The following is a 25478-nucleotide window of genomic DNA, read 5'->3' as shown; positions in this document are numbered from 1 at the left end:
GTTGGCTGTTTATAAATCTATTATCTATTATATATAATAAATGAGAATATTTGGGCTGATGTGTCATTAGCTGAGAGCTTCTTAGGGTGTACGGGGCGCAATCGGGGAGTGGTGCGGTGAAGGATTTCCCCGATCGGGAACACCGCCGCCATCCCCGCGGGGTCCCGAATCGGGGTTCATTTTGGGTGTGGGGTTACCGCTTGAATTTGCACGTTGATCGAGGAGATGACCGTTGAACGGTCGACTTTTTTATAAAAAAAAAATCACTTTTTTTAAACTAATATAAATACTCAACTCATTCTCACCCTTTTTTTATACACAACCCATCTCATTCTCACCCTTTTTTTATACACAACCCATCTCATTCTCACCCTTTTTTTATACACAACCCATCTCATTCTCTATATTTTTTTAAACTCTCCAACCACAACCATTTCACTTTTTATTTTTTATACACCGAGCAATGGAGAACCGACCCCGCGAGGCCAAGAAAAAAACTAAGGGACGGGTCTCGAAACCGTCTCGAGATGGTTCGAGCGGTGCAAATGCTCAACCACAACCCCCTTTCGGATACACTTCACAACCCCCCTTTTTTTTCCAACAACCTCCACACCCCTTGTTTTACAACACCCAACAACCCAATTTCGGCTATTTTCAAAATTTGCTATCAATGGACGCTCCTCCTCAATCCCCCGCCTTCGACCCATATGCTTATCGTTCTCCACAAGTTCCTTCTACACGAGGAAATGTCGAACGTCCTCTACCTATTGACGAGGACGACGAGGACGATGAGGTAGTGCCCGAAACTCAAAATTTGGGCGACGACGACGAGGAATATGAATATAATGTGGACGAAGACGCGGGCAACGAAGAAGACGAGGCTCGAGAAAAAAAAGGGAAAACGGTGAGCGAAAAATGGACAAAAGAACAAGAAGAGGCGTTGGCGAAGGCGTGGGTACATTGTTCTACCAACAAAAAAAAGGGCAATCAACAAAGTCGCGAAAGTTTTTGGGGTAAAATTTTAGAGCACTTTAACAAAACTATCGGTGGAAGTAACCGGACCGTTCATCAAGTACGGTCTAAATGGAACCCGATGCATGCGAAAATAAACTTTTTCAACGGCCTATACCAACAAGCGGTAAAAATTATATTTTTTTTAACATTGCATATTTTTTATTTTTTTCTAAGTTCATACTTTTTTAACACTTTATAATTTTTTTTTTATTTTATAACATGTAGGATCGCACACGAGCAAGCGGATGTCAAGATCTCGACGTGATGAAAATCGCGTTAAAAGAATTTAAAGCGAAATTTCCAAGCGGTTTTCAACACATCGAGGCGTGGGAGGTCGTTCGAAAACACGAGAAATGGGCCCAAGTCCCATTGATGGGCGAGGAAGGTGAAGGTTCGGCACATAAAAGAAAGCCGGTTGACGTAGACTTTTCAATACCGGATATGAACGAAGATCCCTCGCCACAAAGAGCACAACGGCGAGACAAGCGTCAAGCTACATCGTCCGAGGGAAGCTCGGCCGAGTTGGCGGCACAATTCAAAGTGTACACCGCCATGAAAGAAGCGAAGCAAGCGGTAGAATTGGAGGCGATCGAATTGAGGAAAAAAAGAGAGTCGAAGGCTCGCGAGCTCATATCGGTACAAATCGAGACGATGAAAAACTACAATTACGATCGAGATATGAAAACCTTCCTTAAGCCGCACGACGATGTTCCGCCAAGTATGTTGCCGATCATCCTCGTCCGAAAGCGAGAAATCGCTAACAAGTACGGGTGGCCATGCGATTTCTAAAATTTTAATTTTCTAGTTTTAATGTAATTTTTATTTTCTACTTTGAATGTGTTTTTTTTTCTAGTTTGAATGTGTTTTTTTTTTTCTAGTGACGATGTATTTTTTTTTTAAATTTAATGAAATGTCTTTTATATAATTTTTAAACATCCATAATTTTACCAAAAAAAAAATTTAATTTTGAACTCACCTAATAGGGGAGTGCCGCCATCAAAAATCGGTATTAGGGGAGTGTATTAGGGGAGTTGACATGGCACCATGTGATTGGTTGTGTGTAAAAGGGGGGACTCACCTATTAGGTGAGCACCCCTTACACCCTTAGATTCCATTTTGGCGGGAAAATGAGCCGGGTATTTTTTTTTCATTCGCAAAGCACCAGTTAAATATATTTGACCCGTGATTTTGGATCCTATTTATTCATCTAATACACACTGTTTTACTTTCTAGAACCATATAACATCCTATTTGTCTCTCCTTTTTCTCTCCATTCTCTCACTTGTGTCTTCATAAAATCTCCTTTTAACTCGAATCTGTCACCGTTATCATCAGAGAATCTTTCAACACCGGCGATACAATCTCTACTATAATCTTCCGATTAAGTGTTTCAAGGTATTTATGTTACAATCCTGTATCTTATAACAGGTTTTCCGTTTGATTGTCATCTGCATCCTTTTTATGTTTTTTTCATGTGATTTATTCATCTGTTTTCAGTCCCTGTTGATTTATTTGGGTTTTTACAATCCAGATCTACTTCGAGGTAGATGTTTTTCTTGTACAGCGTAATGATAATGTTTTAATGATATTTTAATCGATTTTTATGCTTATTTGTTTCCTGATGTCTTTGTTACAGCTTTATTTTTTTTTAATTTTGTCCGTTTAGTGTTCGACGATTTTAGGGTTTTAGATTTGAGGATTTCTATGCATGTTGATTTATTAGGTTTTTTTTATAAACATCATGTTTTATCCTTATTTAGATTTTACGATTTTAGGGTTCATAATCATGTTGGCGCAAAGGAGATAAAATTAATCATGTATCTACCATTTTCTATTGATTTGTGGAAATAAATTTAAGTTGCATCAATGTAGTCTAATTAGAATTTCAACACTGTTTTTTTTCTATGTAATCGCAACTGTTATTGGAGTGTTTTCACTATATCTGTTGATTTTTATTGTGTTGTTTTCATTATCTTTGTTGTTTTTTATATTGTACTATTTTCATTATTTTTAGAGTGGTTTCAAGGAAAATTAAAGTTTTGGCGAATTTTACTAATGCTCCGGACTCTCGGCCACCTATTGTTGAGTATGTTAAACAATGAAATGTATCTAAACTATTTAGTGTGTGATTAGAAGGCTGGTATCAGCTGCTTCGATTTGTTTCATTTGGCAGGAACGAAATAACAGGCCGTTTAATAGTTTTGAAAGGCTGGTGCAGGTTTTATGTAATCTAATCTTTGATATGTTAAGAATGAGGCTTATGGGGTTATCCTTGCATGAACCTTAGAGTGTATCAATGGCTGCTGAAGTTACGAAGTTTATGGTTAAGGGTAATGGGTCAAATTGATGCTACTGACTATGCTGGTTGAATTAATGAGCAGGTTGGCTGTTACCGTTTATTGGTGTTTGCTGCCGAGTTGGGTTAGTGTAGGTTATCAATGGGGTGATTTCAGTTTGACCTGGGCATTTTACTAGGTTTTGGTAGGTTTTGAAATGTGAAGGGTATATTTTTGTTGTTTATGAATGAGTTGTTAATGTTTGTATTGCTGCTGATAAGTGTCGAGTATATTGAGGGTTGTTTTGTTGAGTATCTGGGTGTTAATTGGTGTATGGCTGAAGTTGGTTGTTTGATGTTTGGTGATTGGAAGACGGATGACTTGAATATTGAAATCTGGAAAATTTTAGTATTGAAGATTGATGATTTTTTTCGTTTTGTTATTTAGTATTTGTATTGAATTAGAATTTGTATTTAATTTTCAGGTTTTTTTATAAATGTTTAAATATTAAATCTTATTTTTCTTATATTTCGAATTTCAAAACACAAACGAAATTAATGTATAACAGTTACTGTATTTAAGTTTTAGGTTATTTATAGTTAATTACCTCAATAGTTTCCATGTTTTAGTTAACGCATTTAAGTTTTAGGTTATTTTTGTCTAATTTAGTATTGGTCACCATTCGAATTTCAAATTCAAAATGACAGTTTGTCTCTCTCTCTTTTTTTTTTTACTTAATTAGTTATCAATACTTTCCATATTTTCTCTTAACAAAAATTTATAATTCTAATTTATACTTTATCGTATAACCTCATTACCATTCTTCAACCATTCAAATTTATTATATCCGTGATGGATATTTTTCTTTAATTAATTTATGATTAAAAGAAAACTAAATCATTGATATTTTTAGATGATAGATATGTGATTGATATGTAATTAATCCACAATAGTTTTCATCTTTCCATTTTCTTCTGATTCGAATTTAAAATTTAAATTGACAGTTTCCTTTTTATTGTTGTCGTTACTTAGTGATAAATCATTTCCATTTTTTTGTAAGTAAATTATCAAATGAAAGTAGAATTTTCATTAAATTGCGATTTTTATAACCATTACATTCGGATTAAATAAGAATTTCACCAACATTGTTCTTATGATTTCAGTTGTAGTTAAAATAAAAAATTATTATATGGTGTAAGACAATAAACATTATTATTTTGATTGTCTCAAGAAAAAAGAATGTGATGATAACAACTTACACCACATCAAATCAATAATTAATATCTTGAAATATGAAATTTTGACGGTAAATGTTTTATTGATAAATACGAATATTTTATTAATTCCCATATCTTATTTTGATATGAATATGCATTGATATGAATATGCAGTTTAAATACATAAAATCATATAGACATTATACATTATAAATTATTTGAGTTTTTGACATTAGCATATATATGCTTAACAAATATAAGCCAATATACAACTATTAGTAATTAAAATAGTATACCTTCCTTTGTTATCAATATCATTTCTAAATTTCAATTCTTTATTCACACGGTATATTATAAACTAATGCACTACAAACATTTCAAATCACATTTCTCATTACATTCAATCTAATACACAAGGCATTAATATGCAATACATTCAAAATGTAAGTAAACAAGATGTATTTGGCTAATACCTTCGTTTAAGGAAGTAAAACGTACAGGAGACCAAAAATTGGTATACAATTGATGAAAATATAATGCCTAATTTATATATCCATAAAGTTTGAAGCTATAATACAATGAGATATTAAAATAACAAACCCATACACGTGGATGAACATGATCAAATAACTATTCATTTAACTTCATCTATTAAAATAATAATAATAATAATAATAATAATAATAATAATAATAATTACCAAATCTTTAAATTTTGTAAGGTTTTTTTATTTCATTGTGTACATCAACCATAAATAGATTATTTCGTTTTACACATATTGACCATAAATGATATATTTGTGTTTACATTTTTTTAGATTCTAAATGGTTGTGTTGCATTTTGATATACTCAAATAATGTTTACTCAGTATATTCAAAAGAATCAAAAGACAATCGTACAAAAATGTTATTTATTTAAAGAATCGATTAATATAATATCTGTATAAACTGCAAAATGATATTTTAAACATACAACTTCAAACCTTCTTTCAAACTTAAAGTTTTTAATTTTTTTTTTCAAAACATTATGCATTAAAAAATAAATAATAATATAAGTTACTTTCTTCAGCCCGGGAAGCAATCCCGGGTGATAACCTAGTAAATAAATAAATAAATAAATTACACTATGTATATGTGTATATGAATGTGTGTGTGCGTTAGAACTGTATGTAATGCTTCCAAGTGAACATATGTATTTCTTTTTATTGTTACGTATCATAACTTACCAAATTCTTCGTCGTTCACAACGTTACTTTTGGTGTCTCGAGCATTATCCTTGTTGTTTACAGCTTCGTTTTCTTTGTTATGGCTTTCATCATTGATATTGTTGTGCATGTCCTTAATTTCGCTGTTTTGAACATCATCTTTTTTCTTGTTGTTCGATTTAACCATGAATCTAACTTTTTTGCGAACTGTGATGTTGTTTGTCATATTAAAATAATAATAATAATAATAATAATAATAATAATAATAATAATAGTAATAATAATAAATAAATAATAAAACATAAAGAGTAACCATAATTATTGAGTAAACGGATGAACAAATAAATAAATAATATTGATGGCAGTAATGTTAAGAATATAATATTAATGTTTTTTTTTAGTAATACCTGGTTTTGCCTGGTTGGTTTCGATATTGCCGGGACTTTCATCATTGTTGAGGTTCGCCATCATTTCTTCTTTTTTTTCTTTGATCGCATCAACTGCTAAATGGAACATATAATGAATATAACATATGTGTAATATAACATAATTATATGTGTGACCATAATACACAAGTGATGGATACGATTCATATTTATAACTCATATAATCATCGTATATCAATAACATATTTATCATTTATATTACACATGGCCATCATATCATACGAATATATGTGTATATATATATTTCATTTGTATTGCACACGTGAACCGTATACACATGTATAACAAATGTAAGACACATTCCACATATCCGAAATATCATTTAACATTGTATTGCACATGTGAAGCTTATAAATGAGTATCACATATGTGATACACATTACACGCGTCCTAAATATCATTCAACGGTGTACTACACATGTGAACAGTATACACGATTATCACACATATGAGACACATTACACGCATCGTAACTATCATTTAACATCATATTTGCACATGTGAACCATATACATGAGTATCATACATGTGTAACGCGTTATGCGCATCCTAACTATCAGTCAACCTTATATTTGCACATGTGAACAGTAAACACGAGTATCACATATGTGATACACGTTACACGCGTCCTAAATATCATTCAACGGTGTACTACACATGTGAACAGTATACACGATTATCACACATATGAGACACATTACACGCATCATAACTATCATTTAACATCATATTTGCACATGGTGAACCATATACATGAGTATCATACATGTGTGACGCGTTATGCGCATCCTAACTATCAGTCAACCTTGTATTTGCACATGTGAACAGTAAACACGAGTATCACATATGTGATACACGTTACACGCGTCCTAAATATCATTCAGTGGTGTACTACACATGTGAACAGTATACACGATTATCACACATATGAGACACATTATACGCATGTAACTATCATTCAACATTGTAGGCATGAATCTCACACATATATCACATGTTTGGGCGATTATATGTGTCTAAATCAGTGTCAGTATATTACATACAACAAACGTCAATTATCATCCACAATTAACGACTTAAACATGAAATGTGTGACGATTTTATCAATTTTGTATATATTAACAGTGATTGGTGTGAACATAGTTATAATCGATGTGTTGTGTGAGTGATACATCAAAATGTGTGATGATTTTTAGGCAAATTAACGTGATAGGAGTTCATACCTGGTAGATCTTCGTTATTTTTTTTACTGATTTGATGGATCGATTGTGCATCGATCTCCGTTTGTATGAAACCCTAGGATGTCGCCGAGAGAGATGGAGAGTTCCTTTTTTTCTCAGGTCTGAACGAATGTTGGTGAGGATAGGCGGTCCAATTTTTTTTACTTGTATATTTCCCAAACTACCCTCCTGTGTATAGATTAGAGTTAAATGTCCGTGATTTATAAACTGACTTATATCAGCCGTTGATCTTGTTTGATCAATGGTTGCTTTTTAGTTTTTTAGTTTTCTTATTAAAACTAGTTTTCTCATGATCCATCCCCTATATATATATATATATGTATGTATGTATGTATAGGTATGTGTGTGAAGGAGTGGCCCGGCTTGGGCGTCGGCTGGAGGACGGGGAAGACGGGACGAGGCTCCGGGGGGGCGGTGTGGGGTGCAGCGCTGGGCCACGTCGGGCCTAAGCCGGTCCCCATTCCTTTCAGTCTTATATAACTTAGGTTTTTTTTCAAAATAACTTGACTTTATTCACCCACTAAGATAACTACAAATTTGTCTATAGTTGTTGAACAATCACCGGTGCACATGTTTATGATGTTAGAACGTATTTAATCAACTTACACATCAGATTTTCATAAATGCATCAAAAGTACTACATTTTTTTCTCTTCAACCATACACACATCGTAATCAATACTTACATTTTCGCATCATTACTAGTTTTTTTTTACAATTACGTTTAATGGTTAATTTTTTATCATTTATTCTTTTTTTTATCTTCATACTATTTAAATAAAAATTACAAAAAAATAAAAATTAAATCTAAAAATTAAAATATATGTACACTAAACTTGGTATTAACTTATTTTCAAGTAGCACTCATATAAAAACATTACATGTTATTTTTTGTTACTTTATCTAATTACTACATTTAAAATCATAACTAAATAGTTGTATAACTCACTATAGCTTATAGTGTATATAACTTATTAATGCATTTCAAAATAAATTAAAACACAAAAACCATATAGAACTTTTATTGGGCCCTACCATCTTATCAAATGCATCATTCTTCACCAATTACGCTCCTATCAAATGTGAACTCCTAGCAAACTCCTGCAATGCATTCCCTTCAATTGCTAAATCCACATAATACAAATGCTAGCTAAATGCTTTGCATCGGACATGTTCTTGGCATATAAAGGAATGAAAAAGTTAACTTCGCTAAAAAAAGATATGAGCATGAATCGATCAAAGTTTGTAATGTGGAAATAATATGTTGAATTTGATTTTACAACTGAAACAAACAATTGGATTAAACTAGACCTGGTGGATAGTTGAGTCTTGTTGTAGCATACATACTTATAGAAGGTGAGAATGGGAAATAGAATTGAACAAAACTTAAAACCAAGACTTCTCCTACAAAAACACACTTGTTTTAGTTAACCTAGATGTCTAGACGTTGCTACTTCATAGTTATTGGGTCTATTATTTTGTTCTTTAAAATTGTTTTATGCTTAGATGATTACCTTTTAATTTATTCTATATTTAAGATAAGATGAAAAACGTTTAAATTTCTATTGTTTAACTTTCTATAGCTTTTAGTTTTAAAACGAAACTTTATCTTATTGTTTGGTAAAGAAACAAATACCTAAGATCGGGTTCTTATAAGACCGCGGAGTGTGGGCTTGGGTTTGGGGCGTGGGAACTAAACCAACGCCGCTTAAGTCAGACCATGCCAGCTTGGGTAGCGGCGTTGCCCCTTTGGTGTGGCTATGAAGCCTGGCGTGGGACGGGTTGGCTAAATGATGTGGATGGCTGGGATTGGCTAGCAAAATATGACCGTTACCCATAGCCGTTTTGTCACACCCCCAAAATCCACACGCGAAGTACCACCGCTTGGAGGCGTGACATGACCGGGATCAAGCCACCAATCATATCGAACATAATAAGTAATAAATGTAATTCAACCAAACAATATAAAAGGTGTTCAATTATTTTGTTCTTTAAAATTGTTTTATGCTTAGATGATTACCTTTTAATTTATTCTATATTTAAGATAAGATGAAAAACGTTTAAATTTCTATTGTTTAACTTTCTATAGCTTTTAGTTTTAAAACGAAACTTTATCTTATTGTTTGGTAAAGAAACAAATACCTAAGATCGGGTTCTTATAAGACCGCGGAGTGTGGGCTTGGGTTTGGGGCGTGGGAACCAAACCAACGCCGCTTTAGTCAGACCATGCCAGCTTGGGTAGCGGCGTTGCCCCTTTGGTGTGGCTATGAAGCCTAGCGTGGGACGGGTTGGCTAAATGATGTGGATGGCTGGGATTGGCTAGCAAAATATGACCGTTACCCATAGCCGTTTTGTCACACCCCCAAAATCCACACGTGAAGTACCACCGCTTGGAGGCGTGACATGACCAGGATCAAGCCACCAATCATATCGAACATAATAAGTAATAAATGTAATTCAACCAAACAATATAAAAGGTGTTCAAACAAGGCATATTAAGTGTCTAGCGGAAGCATAAATGTAAACCCGATGTAAGTAATAAGTTCAAATGTGTAAATGTTTTAGCATGGCATCCACGGTCCATGTCCCACAACGACTGCGCCTCCCGTGCAAGCTCCATGTATAGCTAAGGTCCTGCAAGGCATGTAACAGAGAGTCAACAACAAAGTTGAGCGAGTTCACAGTTGGTTGTTCAGTGATTGTAATAGTATAGTAAATCGTATGTTCGTTTAGTAAACCATGTATCGTATGCATTTGTATCGCAGCCATCTAGGCATGTGTGCGAAGATTAGTGGGAGTTTTCCAAGTATTCTAGACTAGGTATATTCGTATCGCAGCCCACCCGGCATGTGTGCGAAGTTTAGTGTATGGTTCGCAGCCATTCCAGGCATGTGTGCGAAGATTGGTTCTATTATCGTAGCCAATCCTGGCGTGTGTGCAAAGAGAAGTATTTGTATCACTAGTCTAGCAGTATCTATCAATAACCTTCCTCTCCCGAGGCCCAAAGTACGTAATCCCGATAATGTCTTAAGTATAAGAAATCTTCCAAACCCATTCCCGACCCTGGGAATCCCATGCCTTGGTAAGAGTGTGAACTCACCTTGGTTTGCTCGGCAGATACACAGAAAGGTCAATCAAGCTATAATGTGGTCAACCACGTCCTAACATAGGTGTACCATACAAGTCAGGTTCGTATTCAAGTAGTGCACGTATGTTTACTACACATGTTCCATCTAGTTGCATACAAGTATTGATCATGTCATGCACATATCATCATGGCAGTTCAACCACAGTACGAGTTCAACAGTACAGTCACGTAAATAACCGAAGTCCAAGTATGCGGCCCAAATATTTGGGCTCGTAACAGTGTATAAGTCCAACCGTGTGCACGTGTTCCTGGTCTCGAGTCGAGACTAGAGATCTCAAGTCGGGACTAGGTGGTCTCGAGTTGTAGTCCTGGAGTTCTCGAGTCGCAACTAAGGAAGTCTCGAGTCATGCATGTACTAGTCGAGATTAGACGGTCTCGAGTCGCAACAGGACCCGCAACCATGGTCTCGAGTTATGCTGTTTGTGTGCTGGTGAGGTGTGGTCTCGAGTCGAGACTGTGCGGTCTCGGCTCGCAACCCGCGTCCAGATTAATTACGCAACAACCTTCCAAATTTCCAGCCCATTATTCCCATAACATCAGCAAACAACTTTGGCAGATTCATTTCAGATCAAACAACAATTTATTTCAGTAATCATGCATAATCATTCAACCCTATTATTCATCCTTTAATCAAGAACAATAGCAATCGGATCAAGCAGTTTAACTTCATGCACTTCTATGAACATTTACACCAACTAAATCATGTCTAGCCCTTAATCATATGATCATCATGAACTACTAAACTCTTGATCAATCAGTTACATTCGTATGTAAATCGATTTGCATAAACACCATCTTATTAATATCATATCACATATTAATATTACAGTCAAGCACATGTTCTGATTTCACAACATAATCTCATTAATAAACATCACTAGCATGAAACCCTAGTTGTCATATAGAAATCGAGATCATGTCAATTAACAAAGATGTAACACTAACCGAATCGTGTGATGTGACTAATTTGATCGAGATGGCCTTCAACTACCACCGGGTTCGGTGATGGAGGATTGTTGCCATCGTACAAAGAGAGAGGAAGAGAGCTTAGGGTTTTTGTGTGTGTTAGTGTTTTGGTAAAGTGTGAGGTGGTTACTAACACCCTAAGTGTTAATCGAACTAATGAGGATGGGCCGAACCCAAACTTGGGCTGCCCTAAAGATCCGAGTACAAGAGTGTAGCCCAAATGACTTGTGCGGTTGGGTTGTGTTGTGCGTTTACATAATACATACACTCACATAACATATAACACATATCATCTCATTAAATTAACATATCAAATAATTACACCAAGTTCACATACGTTACATTAAGCACATGTATAAGTTCGGAAATACGAGTTGTCACATTATCCCCAACTTAAAAGAAATTTCGTCCCGAAATTTGGTACGTACTTACTGAGGAAGCTAGTTAAGTTGCATGGTTTTCCTGGGGTGTCACACCCTCCCCCCCGTTGATCTAGAATTTCGTCCCGAAATTCCGTGGTAGCTTCAGCCTCAGTAGTGGTTGTACTGTTTGCGAACAATTGGGGATACTTTTCTTTCATTTGGTCTTCTCGTTCCCAGGTGAACTCTGGGCCATGACGGGAGTTCCAACGAACTCGAACAAGAGGTATTCTGGTGTGCTTGAGGACCTTAACATCCCGGTCCGTGATTTCTACTGGTTCCTCGACGAATCGCAACTGCTCGTCGATAGTGAGCTCCTTCAAAGGAACTATGAGGGTCTCATCTGACAGACACTTCTTCAGATTCGACACGTGGAAAACGTTATGAACTGCACCGAGTTCAGCTGGTAGGTTCAGTGTGTAGGCCACCTTGCCTATTCTTTCTATGATCTCGAATGGTCCGACATACCGCGGATTGAGTTTGCCTCGTTTACCAAAACGAACTACACCCTTCAAGGGCGAAACTTTGAGTAGCACTCGATCCCCAACTTGAAATTCGAGTGGTTTCCTGCGCTTATCAGCGTAACTTTTCTGACGGTCACGGGCCGCCGCCATGCGTTGCCGTATCTGTGCAATCCGTTCAGTAGCATCAACTACCATTTCTGGACCTGTGATTTGACTATCCCCCACATCCGCCCAACAGAGAGGTGACCGGCATTTATGTCCGTACAATGCCTCGAATGGAGCGGCTTGGATGCTGGTATGGTAACTGTTATTGTATGAAAACTCCACTAACGGGAGATGCTTTTCCCAGCTGTTGCCGAAATCGATAACACATGCTCGGAGCATGTCTTCTAGAGTCTGGATAGTGCGCTCAGACTGTCCATCCGTCTGAGGGTGGTAAGTTGTGCTCATGTCTAATCGAGAGCCAAAAGATTTGTGCATTGCTTGCCACAGTTCTGAAGTAAATTGTGCATCTCGATCAGAGATAATAGAGGTCGGCACTCTGTGCCTTGAGACAACTTCCTTAAGATATACGTCCGCTAGAGTGGAGAACTTATCCGTTTCCTTAATAGCCAGGAAATGTGCAGACTTTGTGAGTCGATCCACGATCACCCAAATGGTATCGTTTCCACGTTGAGATCTAGGTAGGCCAGTAACAAAATCCATGGAAATTTCCTCCCATTTCCATTGTGGTATCTTGGGTTGCTGAAGTAGGCCTGATGGTTTCTGGTATTCCGACTTGACTCTCGCGCAAGTCAAGCACTTGCTAACGTAAGTTGCAATGTGGGCCTTCATGCTAGGCCACCAATACGTAGTTCTGAGATCGTGGTACATTTTATACGAACCTGGATGTACCGAGTAGCGAGACTTATGTGCTTCGTCCATTACAAGTTCTCGTAAACCGCCATATAGTGGGACCCAAATACGCCCCGTTACGTAATAGGCGTTGTCTTCCTTCTGTTCTAATCGTTGCCTTGAGCCACGTAAGGCTTCAGCCCTTACGTTTTCTGGTTTCAATGCTTCTACATGAGCATCTCGTATCTGTGCAGGAAGACCAGACTGAATAGTAAGCTGTAGTGCTCGCACGCGTCTAGGTAGAGTGTCTCTTCGACTGAGAGCGTCAGCCACAACGTTGGCTTTGCCTGGATGGTACTTGATGGCGCATTCGTAATCGTTAAGTAGTTCAACCCATCGACGTTGACGCATGTTCAATTCCCTCTGCTTGAAGATATGCTCGCGACTCCTGTGATCGGTGTAGATAGTGCACTTGGTACCGTACAGGTAGTGTCGCCATATCTTGAGCGCGAAAACAACAGCTCCCAGCTCTAAATCGTGCGTTGTGTACTTCCGTTCGTGAACCTTGAGTTGGCGCGAAGCGTAAGCAATAACTTTATCCTGTTGCATCAATACACAGTCAAGCCCCTGTATCGATGCGTCACAATAGACCACAAAATCGTCCGTGCCCTCTGGCAATGAGAGGATAGGTGCACTGCAAAGTCTATCCTTTAAGTGCTGAAAAGCGGTTTCCTGAGTATTACCCCAACGGTAAGTGACACCCTTCTGTGTCAGTAGTGTAAGTGGCTGAGCAATCTTTGAGAAATCCTTAATGAATCGTCTGTAATAACCCGCCAAACCCAAGAATTGGCGTATTTCCATTGGTGTACGCGGTGCAGGCCAGTTCCTGATCGAATCTACCTTGGATGGGTGAACATGGATCCCATCCTTGTTTACCACGTGGCCTAGAAAGTGGACTTCATGAAGCCAGAAGTCGCATTTTGAAAACTTGGCGTACAGCTGTTCTGATCGAAGAAGTTGCAAGATAATTCGTAAATGCTGCTCGTGTTCCTCCTGACTCTTGGAATAGATCAGGATGTCGTCGATGAAAACAATGACAAACTTGTCTAGGTATGGCTTGCACACTTTGGTCATAAGATCCATGAAGACTGTCGGTGCGTTCGTTAGCCCGAATGGCATGACTAGAAACTCGTAGTGGCTGTAGCGAGTTCTGAATGCTGTTTTGGAGACGTCCTCATCCCGGACTCTCAGGTGATGGTAACCTGACCTCAAGTCTATCTTGGAGTAGTAGCTCGACCCTTGCAACTGGTCGAATAAATCATCAATACGTGGAAGAGGATAGCGGTTCTTCACTGTCACCTTGTTCAGTTCACGGTAGTCAATGCACATGCAGAAGGTACCGTCCTTCTTTTTCACAAATAATACTGGAGCTCCCCAAGGCGAAGAGCTAGGTCGGATGAAACCCTTATCCAAGAGTTCTTGTAGCTGTGCAGATAGTTCTTCCAATTCTGATGGAGCTAAGCGGTACGGTGCACGAGCTATAGGTGCTGCTCCTGGAGCTAGCTCGATTTGAAACTCGACCTGGCGATGAGGCGGTAGACCAGGTAAATCTTCAGGGAACACCTGAGGAAAGTCGCGTACAACTGGAATATCTTCCAATTTCTTTTCTTTTACTGATGCATCGGTAACAAGTGCCAGAATGGCAGTGTGGCCCTTACGCAAACACTTCTGAGCCTTTAGAAAGGAGATGATGCCTACCACAGCACCACTCTTGTCGCCTTGAATTTCGAGAGGTTCTTTACCAGCACGGGGAATACGAACGATCTTCTCCTTACATAGGATCTCTGCGTGTTGTTGGGATAACCAGTCCATTCCAATGACGATGTCGAAACTACCCAGAGCTATGGGAATGAGATCAATAGAGAAAGTCTGACCAGCGAGGATAAGATTACAACCCTGAACTATGTGTGTGGCCTCTAGACTTTTACCGTTAGCTAACTCTACGACATGTTTGGTGTTTAAGGGAGTTGGTGCACGTTTTAACATTTGGCTAACTTTTAGAGACATATAACTTGTATCCGCACCCGAATCAAACAATACAGTAACATAAAACTCGTCGAGGAGAAACTTACCCATTACCACGTTGGGATCATTCCTTGCTTCTCCCTGCCCCAGCACAAATGCACGTCCCCTAGCTTCATTGCCATTATTGTTTCCACCGTTGTTGTTCCCATTGCCCTGATTGTTATTGTTGTTGCGATTCTGGTTCAACTGGGGGCAATCCCGCTTGAAGTGACCTTCAGCACCACACTGAAAGCATCCGCTGTTGCCTCGTTGTTGCTGCTGCTGGTTTTGAGGAGCTGGTGGTTGTTGTTGGTTCTGATTCGCAGGTCTTGAGCTCCTGCAATCTTTAGCTTCGTGCCCTTTCTTGAGACATCTCTGACAGCGGCCCTTGCGGCACTGACCACTGTGGTGTCTGTTGCACCTGTTACACAGTGGGTGAATTCCCCGATATCCTCCCTGCCCCTGACCACCAGAAGTTTGCTGACCCGGGCTCTGGTAATCACTATTCTTGCGCTGCTGCTGTGCTTGAGACTGAACGGTAGCTGAACCCTTGCTGGAATCCCCATCCCATTTCCGTTTGTTTTCATTGGGGGTAGCAGGAGTAGCAGAAGTGGTAGCGGTAGCAGTAGCGCTGATGCGCTTAGGCAGCCTGTTCTGTTCCACTGCCTGATCTGTGAGGCGATGAGCAAGACGCTGAATATCCTGAATATTATTAAGGTTAGCCAATGTCACATGGCTCTGAATTTCTGGTGCTAACTCCTTGAGGTACAACTCAATGCGCTTGACTGGAGGGTCCACCATGGTTGGACACAAGATGGCCAGCTCGTTTGACCGTTTCGTATAAGCTTCAATTTCCGACCCTGTCATTTTCAGATGATAGAGCTCCACCTCCAACTTGTGAATGGTATCACGTGTGCAGTATTCTCACTTGATCAGTTCCTTGAAATCGTTCCAAGGGGTGGCGTTAGCAGCTGCCAGCCCTAGAATCTGAACTTGCGCGTTCCACCAAGTCAGCGCAATTCCTTCCAGAGTACCAGTGGCGTACTTCACCCTGCGAGCCTCAGGGCATTCACACATCTCAAACACCGACTCGAGCTTTTCAAACCAATGGAGGAGTCCCACTGCTCCCTTAGTGCCACTGAATGTGCTTGGACGACAGTCCATGAAATTCTTGAAAGTGCAAACAGGTTGCTGAGCGTGTTGACCTCCTGCCTGTGCGACTGCAAGTGCCGCAGCAACTTGTTCGTTAATGAGAGCCGTCAACTGGGCTTGTGTCATGTTAATGCGTCCAGCCATGATCTTCATAGTAAAGGTAACATAAGTGAGAGAGAGGTTCGCGAAAAGTGCGATGACAGAAGGGAGTAAGCACACAAGTGTTCTCAAGCAATAGTGGTTATGTGTATCTAAGCATACTCTGAGCAAAGTCCTACGTAATCTAGCAAGTAGGCAATATAACATATACCATATTACCTAGTATGTTGAGTCTTGCACGTGGAGCGAGGCGTCGTTGTGGATTGTTGAGAGCACTGTACTGGTTATAGTCTGGTCTTAATAAAAACGTTTTTCTCTTACTAAAACCAAGTTCTCTATAACCAATGGCTCTGATACCAATCTGTCACACCCCCAAAATCCACACGCGGAGTACCACCGGTTGGAGGCGTGACATGACCAGGATCAAGCCACCAATCATATCGAACATAATAAGTAATAAATGTAATTCAACCAAACAATACGAAAGGTGTTTAAACAAGGCATATTAAGTGTCTAGCAGAAGCATAAATGTAAACCCGATGTAAGTAATAAGTTCAAATGTTTAAATGTTTTAGCATGGCATCCACGGTCCATGTCCCACAACGACTGCGCCTCCCGTGCAAGCTCCATGTATACCTAAGGTCCTGCAAGGCATGTAACAGAGAGTCAACAACAAAGTTGAGCGAGTTCACAGTTGGTTGTTCAGTGATCGTAATAGTATAGTAAATCGTATGTTCGTTTAGTAAACCATGTATCGTATGCATTTGTATCGCATCCCTCTAGGCATGTGTGCGAAGATTAGTGGGAGTTTCCCAAGTATTCTATACTAGGTATATTCGTATCGCAGCCCACCCGGCATGTGTGCGAAGTTTAGTGTATGGTTCACAACCATTCCAGGCTTGTGTGCGAAGATTGGTTCTATTATCGCAGCCATTCCCGGCGTGTGTGCGAAGAGAAGTATTTGTATCACTAGTCTAGCAGTATCTATCAATAACCTTCCTCTCCCGAGGCCTAAAGTACGTAATCCCGATAATGTCTTAAGTATAAGAAATCTTCCAAACCCATTCCCGACCCTAGGAATCCCATGCCTTGGTAAGAGTGTGAACTCACCTTGGTTTGCTCGGCAGATACACAGAAAGGTCAATCAAGCTATAATGTGGTCAACCACGTCCTAACATAGGTGTACCATACAAGTCAGGTTCGTATTCAAGTAGTGCACGTATGTTTACTACACATGTTCCATCTAGTTGCATACAAGTATTGATCATGTCATGCACATATCATCATGGCAGTTCAACCACAGTACGAGTTCAATAGTACAGTCACGTAAATAACCAAAGTCCAAGTATGCGGCCCAAATAGTTGGGCTCGTAACAGTGTATAAGTCCAACCGTGTGCACGTGTTCCTGGTCTCGATTCGAGACTAGAGATCTCGAGTCGGGACTAGGTGGTCTCAAGTTGTAGTCCTGGAGTTCTCGAGTCACAACTAAGGAACTCTCGAGTCATGCATGTACTAGTCGAGACTAGACGGTCTCGAGTCGCAACAGGACCCGCAACCATGGTCTCGAGTAATGCTGTTTGTGTGCTGGTGAGGTGTGGTCTCGAGTCGAGACTGTGCGGTCTCGGCTCGCAACCCGCGTCCAGATTAATTACGCAACAACCTTCCAAATTTCCAGCCCATTATTCCCGTAACATCAGCAAACAACTTTGGCAGTTTCATTTCAGATCAAACAACAATTTATTTCAGTAATCATGCATAATCATTCAACCCTATTATTCATCCTTTAATCAAGAACAATAGCAATCGGATCAAGCAGTTTAACTTCATGCACTTTTATGAACATTTACACCAACTAAATCATGTCTAGCCCTTAATCATATGATCATCATGAACTACTAAACTCTTGATCAATCAGTTACATTTGTGTTAGGGCAGGATTTTTAATGACCTATGATCCTCATGTGTTATCCTATTAGTGATCCTTACTTCTGTGACAGATGGTGATCCTCAGGAGTGCTTCATAATCAGGATCATGGATCACCCTAAGGATCCTCATACTAACGATTGTTCACTTTGAATTTCGTATTGTTTTGCAGGAGTAACAAGTTAGACTTGGTCTTGGCAACGTTACTAAGGAATATTCCACGGTTATTTCGCACGTGTTTGACTGGAAATGGACGTTGTGGAGAACGTGGGAGCGTGGCACGAATTGCGGATAGTTAGTTAGCATAGTTAACTTCTATTTTTAAAAGGGGTAGCGAGCTAGCTTTATAAACACTTGGCTAATTTTGGCTACACACACTCGTACAGCAACACTCTTGAGTATACAGCAAAACACTTAGCAATTTTACACATTTTCTGCACTTTACACTATAGTGATCCTTGTACCTAGCTCGCTATTATCCGAAGTTGTAAATAATTATTGATTAATTTGAAGTTGGTGATTGGTAGTTTCCATCTCCCGAGGTTTTTTATGCCGGAGATCATTCGTTGACCAAGGGCTTTTTCCTCGTACAAATCTTTGTGTCACTTGTGCAATTTACATTTAAGTGATCCTTATCGTTGATCCTCAATTCAAGCATCATACCCCGTAACAAAGAGTTTGGTTGCATTATCCTCATCTGATTTTTGACCAAAACAGTTTGGCGCCCACCGTGGGGCAATTGGTGCTTCGTTCCTAAGAAGTTTTTCTATTTGTGATCATTCCAGTTCATTGCATAGTACATGGCTTCATCATCAAAGAATACTTCTACTGCAATGTCTGCGGTCAATTCATCTCAGGGTATTCCACCTTTGCCTCCACCACCCGCTGGATCTCAGAAAAATGCTGAGAAGAAACCGACTCCCATTTTCTCAAAACCTCCAACTTCTTCTGCTTCTTATACTCCTACTACTAGTGACATGTTTACTTTGATTTTGCAGATGAAGGAGCATATACAGCAGCAGGATAAGACCAACGAAAGGATTCTCAAAGAAATCGGAGATCTCAAGAAACAAAAGAGATCGGCAGAGGATCATTCCCCACTGGTGCCCAGATCTTTGAATTTTGATACTCCGGTGATAACTTCTCAGCCTTCAGTGATTCCAGACGTTCAATATGTGGGAGGGCCAAAAGGAGTGCACTACGGATCAACAACAGTGACTCAGGCATCAGGTTCATACTTCCAGCCAACAGGATCCCATCCTCAGCATATAGGATCCTTCACGAATTCAGGAGGATACCCAGGAGCGCAGCAGATTCAAGGGTTCTGGCCGTTTCAAGGATCATCCCAGGTTCAAGGATCCTCCTTTGTTCCAGGATCATCCCAGGTTCAAGGATCCTCCTTTGTTCCAGGATCATCCCAGGTTTAAGGATCCTCTTTTGTTCCAGGATCATCCCAGGTTCAAGGATCCTCCTTTGTCCTAGGATCATCCCAGGTTCAAGGATCCTCCTTTGTTCCAGGATCATCCCAGTTTCAAGGATCCTTCCAGATGCCGGGATCCTTAAGGAGTTTGCAAACAGGAAGTTCGGATGTCCATCAGGGAGATTTTATTCCAATGCAGACCATTGCTTCTACCGGTCCTTCGATCATTCTAGAGTCTCAAAAATATGGGTTCACATCTGGTGTTCCTAATTTGAACCCGGTGGGAGGTAACACTTTTAATAATTCTCTTACCACTAACCATGGATTCATGCAGGATACAGGTATCAATCATGCCATGGCTAGAGAATTGCAAAAGTTAAAGGATATGATATCAACTGTTCCAGGAGTGGTCAAACCTATCCCGGAGATTGCAGATGGGAGCCATAAGATATCTCGTTTTGCACCACCAATCTGTGATGCTGAGATACCCAAGAGGTTCCACGTGCCAACCATGAAGTTGTATGATGGTTCAACGGATCCTGAAGAACACATAGCACAATACAGGGAGAGGATGGAGATCAATCCAATCCCAGAAAGGTTGAAGGAAGCATGTCTGTGCAAAGGATTTTGATCCACTCTTACTAGATCAGCTCTCAAATGGCTGCTAAGTCTTCCCCCTTACTCTATTACCTCATTTGCTAATCTAGTTAACCTATTTAATAGTCAGTTTTCTTGTAGTAGAAAATTTGAACGTTTAACTAGTGATTTATATAGGATAACCCAGGGTCATAATGAATCATTAAGGGATTATATCACAAAATTTAGTAAAGAATCCTTAGACATTCCCAACCTGGATATAGCTACGGCTGTTGAGGCCTTTAAAATGGGATTGCTCAGGGATTCATTGTTCTATGATGATCTTGTTATGACACTGTTTTGGTCAAAAAATCACACAAGGATTATGAAACCAAACTCTTTGTAAACGGGGAATGATGGTTGGTTTGATGAACAAAGATAAGGATCACTTAAATGAAAATTGCACAAGTGACACAAGGATTTATACGAGGAAAAAGCCCTTGATCAATGAATGATCTCCGGCATAAAAAACCTCGGGTGATGGAAACTACCGATCACCAAACTTCAATATAACAAACAATGTTTACAACTTTGGATGGTAACGAGCTAGGTACAAGGATCACTGTATCGTATGCTAGAGCGTGTGAGAAATGTGTTGTGTCTTCTGAATGCTGTAGAGTATCATTTATATAAGCGTGTGTGGTTGAATTTTAGGCAAGTCACCTAACTACTAGCTCGTTACCCCTTTAGAAATAGAAGTAAATTTAGCCTAACTAATCGCCCGTAATTTGTGCTTAGTTTCCATATTCTCCACAACGTCTATTTCCGGTGATGTATGTGCGAGATTTACGTGAAAGATTCCTTAATAACGTTGCCAAGACCAGGTCTAACTCGTAATCCCTGCAAAACAACATTAAATTCAAAGAGAACAATCGTTAGTATGAGGATCCTTAGGATGATCCATGATCCTGATCCTGAAGCTCTTCTGAGGATCACTATCTGCCAAAGAAACAAGGATCACTCGTTAGGATATCATGTAAGGATCACAGGTCATTAAAATCCTGCCCTAACAATTGCCCCCAAAATATAAGGAGTAATTATATAATATGAACAAGTTATATTTTGCCGGATCTTATCTATAACTAACTCAACGGATATATAGCCGTTAAGAAAGAACTATCCGTTGCGATCTGACGTCATGGAGGTGACAGCCCTGCACAAATCATCATTATAAATAGAAATAGGGATAGGATCGTTTGCATTTAAATTCAAGGACTCTTCCCTTTATAACCGCGACCAGAGGATTGAACAGGTATTCCCCTTCACCTTCTTTCTTACTTGCTCTGTTTTTCTTATTTCTTTCAATATGCTGCTCCGGAACTCTCCCAGCAAGGATCCTAAGAATAACAGCCCCTTGAAGGGTCAAGGGATCATCAAGGACTCCCCCACCGAGAGGTGTTGTTTTACTGATTCTCAAATTGATAAGATCCGTCATTGTTTTACGGCGAACACCCTCTTTAAATCTTTTAGCCCTACCGCTCTGAGCGATTACATCTCTGAGACTTGGGTTGCTTTCCCGGTCACTCCTTTCATGATAGGATACTCGTATCCTTTCCCTCAGTTCACCGAGTCCTTTTCTCTCTTACCGGCATCTGCTATATCCAGGCTATGCCGATGATTTGGAGGGTTTTATACACCCTTGAAAGGATCATCGAACAAGAAGGAATTGATCTGGGTATGGCGGAGCTGGCTGAGATGTATGATCTCACAACTTTTGGATCCCACCGATACTTGTTCAAACGAAAGGCTGGAGAAGAGCACCCTGTTCTCAAAGTTACCAAAAATGACATGAACTGGAAGCGGCGGTTCTTTTTGTGAGGAGAGATACCATCCCTGATGGGAGGGATCTGCCCAAGAAGTGGGCTACCTATGGTAGGATAGAGGATCCTGGAAGGATCACCGTAGAACTTATCCTTTAGCATAAGGATCACTGACATTCTTTTGTTTCCTTATTGTGCAGCTATATCCGTTTCTCATCTTAAGTTGACTCCTGCTGCAAAAGAGAGACTCTTGGCCTTTAGGAAGCTTGATCCTGAAATAAGAACTTTCCAGGTCACCACCCAGGATTCTCAGGAAGTATCCTCTGCTTCTGTCACAATGTCAAGTAAGTATCCTCTTTTAAGGAGTATTTATATAATGAGAGTCAAATAAAATTAAGATACTTATCTTGTTTTGGTTGTGCAGGCGCTGGAAAATCCTCTAAGTCTGCTTCGAAGTTCGGCATTGATGATCTTACTAATGTCAAATCCGCAAGGAAGAAGACTCCTGCTGCTAGCCCAACTGCTTCAGCCCCTAAAGCACCTATCAGGGGAAAAGGAAGCAAGAAGAGAAAGGCCTCTGAGGATTTGCAAGGTCTGCCCCTGCTTCGCCAACAGTGTCTGGATTATATCAACGAGGTAAGGATCACTATCCTGCTTGTGTATCCTGCTGGTCTAAGGATCACTTGGTTTCTGACATCATTCCTTGTCTTCCTTGTAGAAATTTGCTGAAGTAGAGACATATGTTGGCCATGTTGAGGATCAGGATCGCCAGATTGCTGACCTTCAACAGGTTGGGGTGTTGAAGGATCTCAAGATAGCCGATCTTCAGAAGGAGCTCCAGGCCACCAAGGGGGAAGCCGCCAAGATGCTGATCAACTTCGACTATGAGAGGCACGAGATCACCCAGGATGCCAAGGTCTCTGCTACAATAGCTATGTACAATATCCAGCTGCAGATGGCTACGGAGGCTCAGGATCCTGCTTTTGACAAGAGCACCTGGGATGTCGAAGGCTGGAAGGCTAGGCTGGCTGAACTGGAGGATGATCAGGAGGCTGAGGAGATCCCGATGCTTGAGGGTGGAGACATTGGCAAGGATCAGGGTGGAGAGGCAAGTGGAGCCGGTGGTGATGGTGCAGCGAAGGATTGAGCTGCAGGATTGGGCAATGATGGAAATTTCGAGACTTAGCCGGAGCCCAATTTTTTTTGTTTGGTGGTGATGTTTTGAAACAATTATGGTCTGTATTTGAACAATAGGTTTAGGGTTGAGGATCTAGGATCCTGTGAACAATAGGTAGGATTACAAATGGTGGAGGGATCCTCTGTTTGGGGGATGAAGCCATTGTGATCCTGCCGCTTTTAATTTCCTGCACTTGCTATAACCGCATAAACAATGGGCACCCTTTGCCAACCCATGTGGACGGGCCACGTTTTGCTAGTAGAAATGTGGGTTGGCAATTTTGACAACTTAAAAAAGGGTTATTTAATGAATAAAACTTTTAACTTTTGACTTATCCTGTGATGTTATCCTTGTATATCTTTTGAATTTTCAATCGTTTTGATTTATACTTGTCTAAGTAAGAAAGGTTAAGCAAATTATGTTTAAGAAATTTAGGATATGATCCAGGATCAAATATCCTATAGTCGAGAACTTCCAAAAAGTAGTTAATTTTAAGGATCATAGGTTCAGTTGTCAAAGTGTAAGGGTTAGTCAAAATAATGAATGTATTCAAAACAGTTAAGGATCATACCTGAGAATCCAAGTTAGGATCCTAACCTTTAACCAGGATAACCATAGGAAGAACTTTAATGGGTAATAAGGATTGAGGATCCTTAATTGTTTATCTTTGAAAACCTGAAAATAGAATATAACTTGGGACTAAGCCAATATCATAGATAAGTTAGTAACTGGGGACAAGCCCAAAGGATCACTGGGGACAAGCCCGAAGGATAACTGGGGACGAGCCCGAAGGATAACTGGGGACAAGCCCAAGGATCGTATGTAAACTGGAGTATGGCCCTCACTGGCGACTATCCAAACTTAGTGACATGAAAATGCCAAAACCTTAGCTAACGTGAAAACGTTAGAAACCTTAGGAACGGATGTATGGTACGTCTACCATTATACGTAGGATCCTAGGTATAGCCAGTACGATGGAATTATCAGCCCCTAAAGCGAGTACTGGTCCCAAAGACGTGAACTATACCAGGATCATCGTGCGCTACAGGCGAAAACTGGGGATAAGCCCAAGGATAACTGGGGACGAGCCCAAAGGATCGTATGTAAACTGGGGTTGAACCCAAGGATCTGAGTTGCTTCTGAAGATTGTCGACAACATGCTAAGGATACCTGGACTATCAGAACTCAAAATCTCGTGAGAGAAGGATGAAGGATACATGATCCTTATCCTTAAATGAGAAAATATGTAAATAAGAGTTCAAGCTTAGGATATTACCAGAGTAAGGATCGCCGATACTTCAGGGATCCTTGATGGATACTTCCAATGTAAGGATCATACGTGCCAGAAGGATCCTGCTCACATGAAATATTTCTTCAAGTTGACAGCATTCCAGGCTCTTGGTAACAAATTACCCTCCATGGTCAGTAGTCTATATGCCCCCTTTCCTGCTTCGGCTTTGATCAAATAAGGGCCTTCCCATTTTGGTGCCAATTTCCCATCAGCAGAATTGGTGGTATTCTGGAATGCTTTTCTCAATACCATATCCCCAACTTGGAATTTCCTTATCCTGACATTTTTGTTATAAGCACCAGCCATTCTTTGTTGGTAGCTAGCCATCCTTATCCTAGCCAAGTCTCTGATTTCCTCAATAGTATCCAAGTCTTGAACCAAGTTCTGATCATTTTCCTCAGGATCACGGGTACTTGTTCTAGCAGTTGGAACCACCATTTCTGTTGGGATCACTGATTCTGCCCCAAACACCAAAGAGAAGGGTGTTTGACCAGTAGCATTCTTGGGAGTTGTCCTATCAGCCCAAAGCACATAAGGCAACCTGCCCGTTTCCCCTTCTTGGATCCAAGTTTCTTCTTCAGATTGTTGATGATGATCTTGTTGGATGATTCTGCTTGACCATTAGCTTGTGGGTGGACTGGTGTTGATGTTATCATCTTAATCCCCCAGCTGTCACAAAAGTTAGTAGTTCTGCTCCCAATAAATTGGGAACCATTATCACATACA

At 39.9% G+C, this 25478-nt stretch overlaps 1 protein-coding gene across 1 annotated transcript; it reads left to right on the top strand.

Moving 5' to 3' along the window:
• The first annotated feature begins 278 nt into the window (after positions 1-278).
• On the top strand, positions 279-1852 carry LOC118492474. Its single transcript, XM_035990541.1, has 2 exons — positions 279-1138; positions 1240-1852. The coding sequence occupies exons 1-2, from the start codon at positions 464-466 to the stop codon at positions 1801-1803; spliced, it is 1239 nt and encodes a 412-aa protein (XP_035846434.1). The 5' UTR covers positions 279-463; the 3' UTR covers positions 1804-1852.
• The last annotated feature ends 23626 nt before the right edge of the window (positions 1853-25478 follow it).

The sequence above is a fragment of the Helianthus annuus genome, chromosome 5 (assembly GCF_002127325.2).
Source record: "Helianthus annuus cultivar XRQ/B chromosome 5, HanXRQr2.0-SUNRISE, whole genome shotgun sequence".
Lineage (NCBI taxonomy): Eukaryota > Viridiplantae > Streptophyta > Magnoliopsida > Asterales > Asteraceae > Helianthus > Helianthus annuus.
Note: the sequence above shows the minus strand (reverse complement) of the source record. Positions and strands in the feature narration are given on the sequence as shown.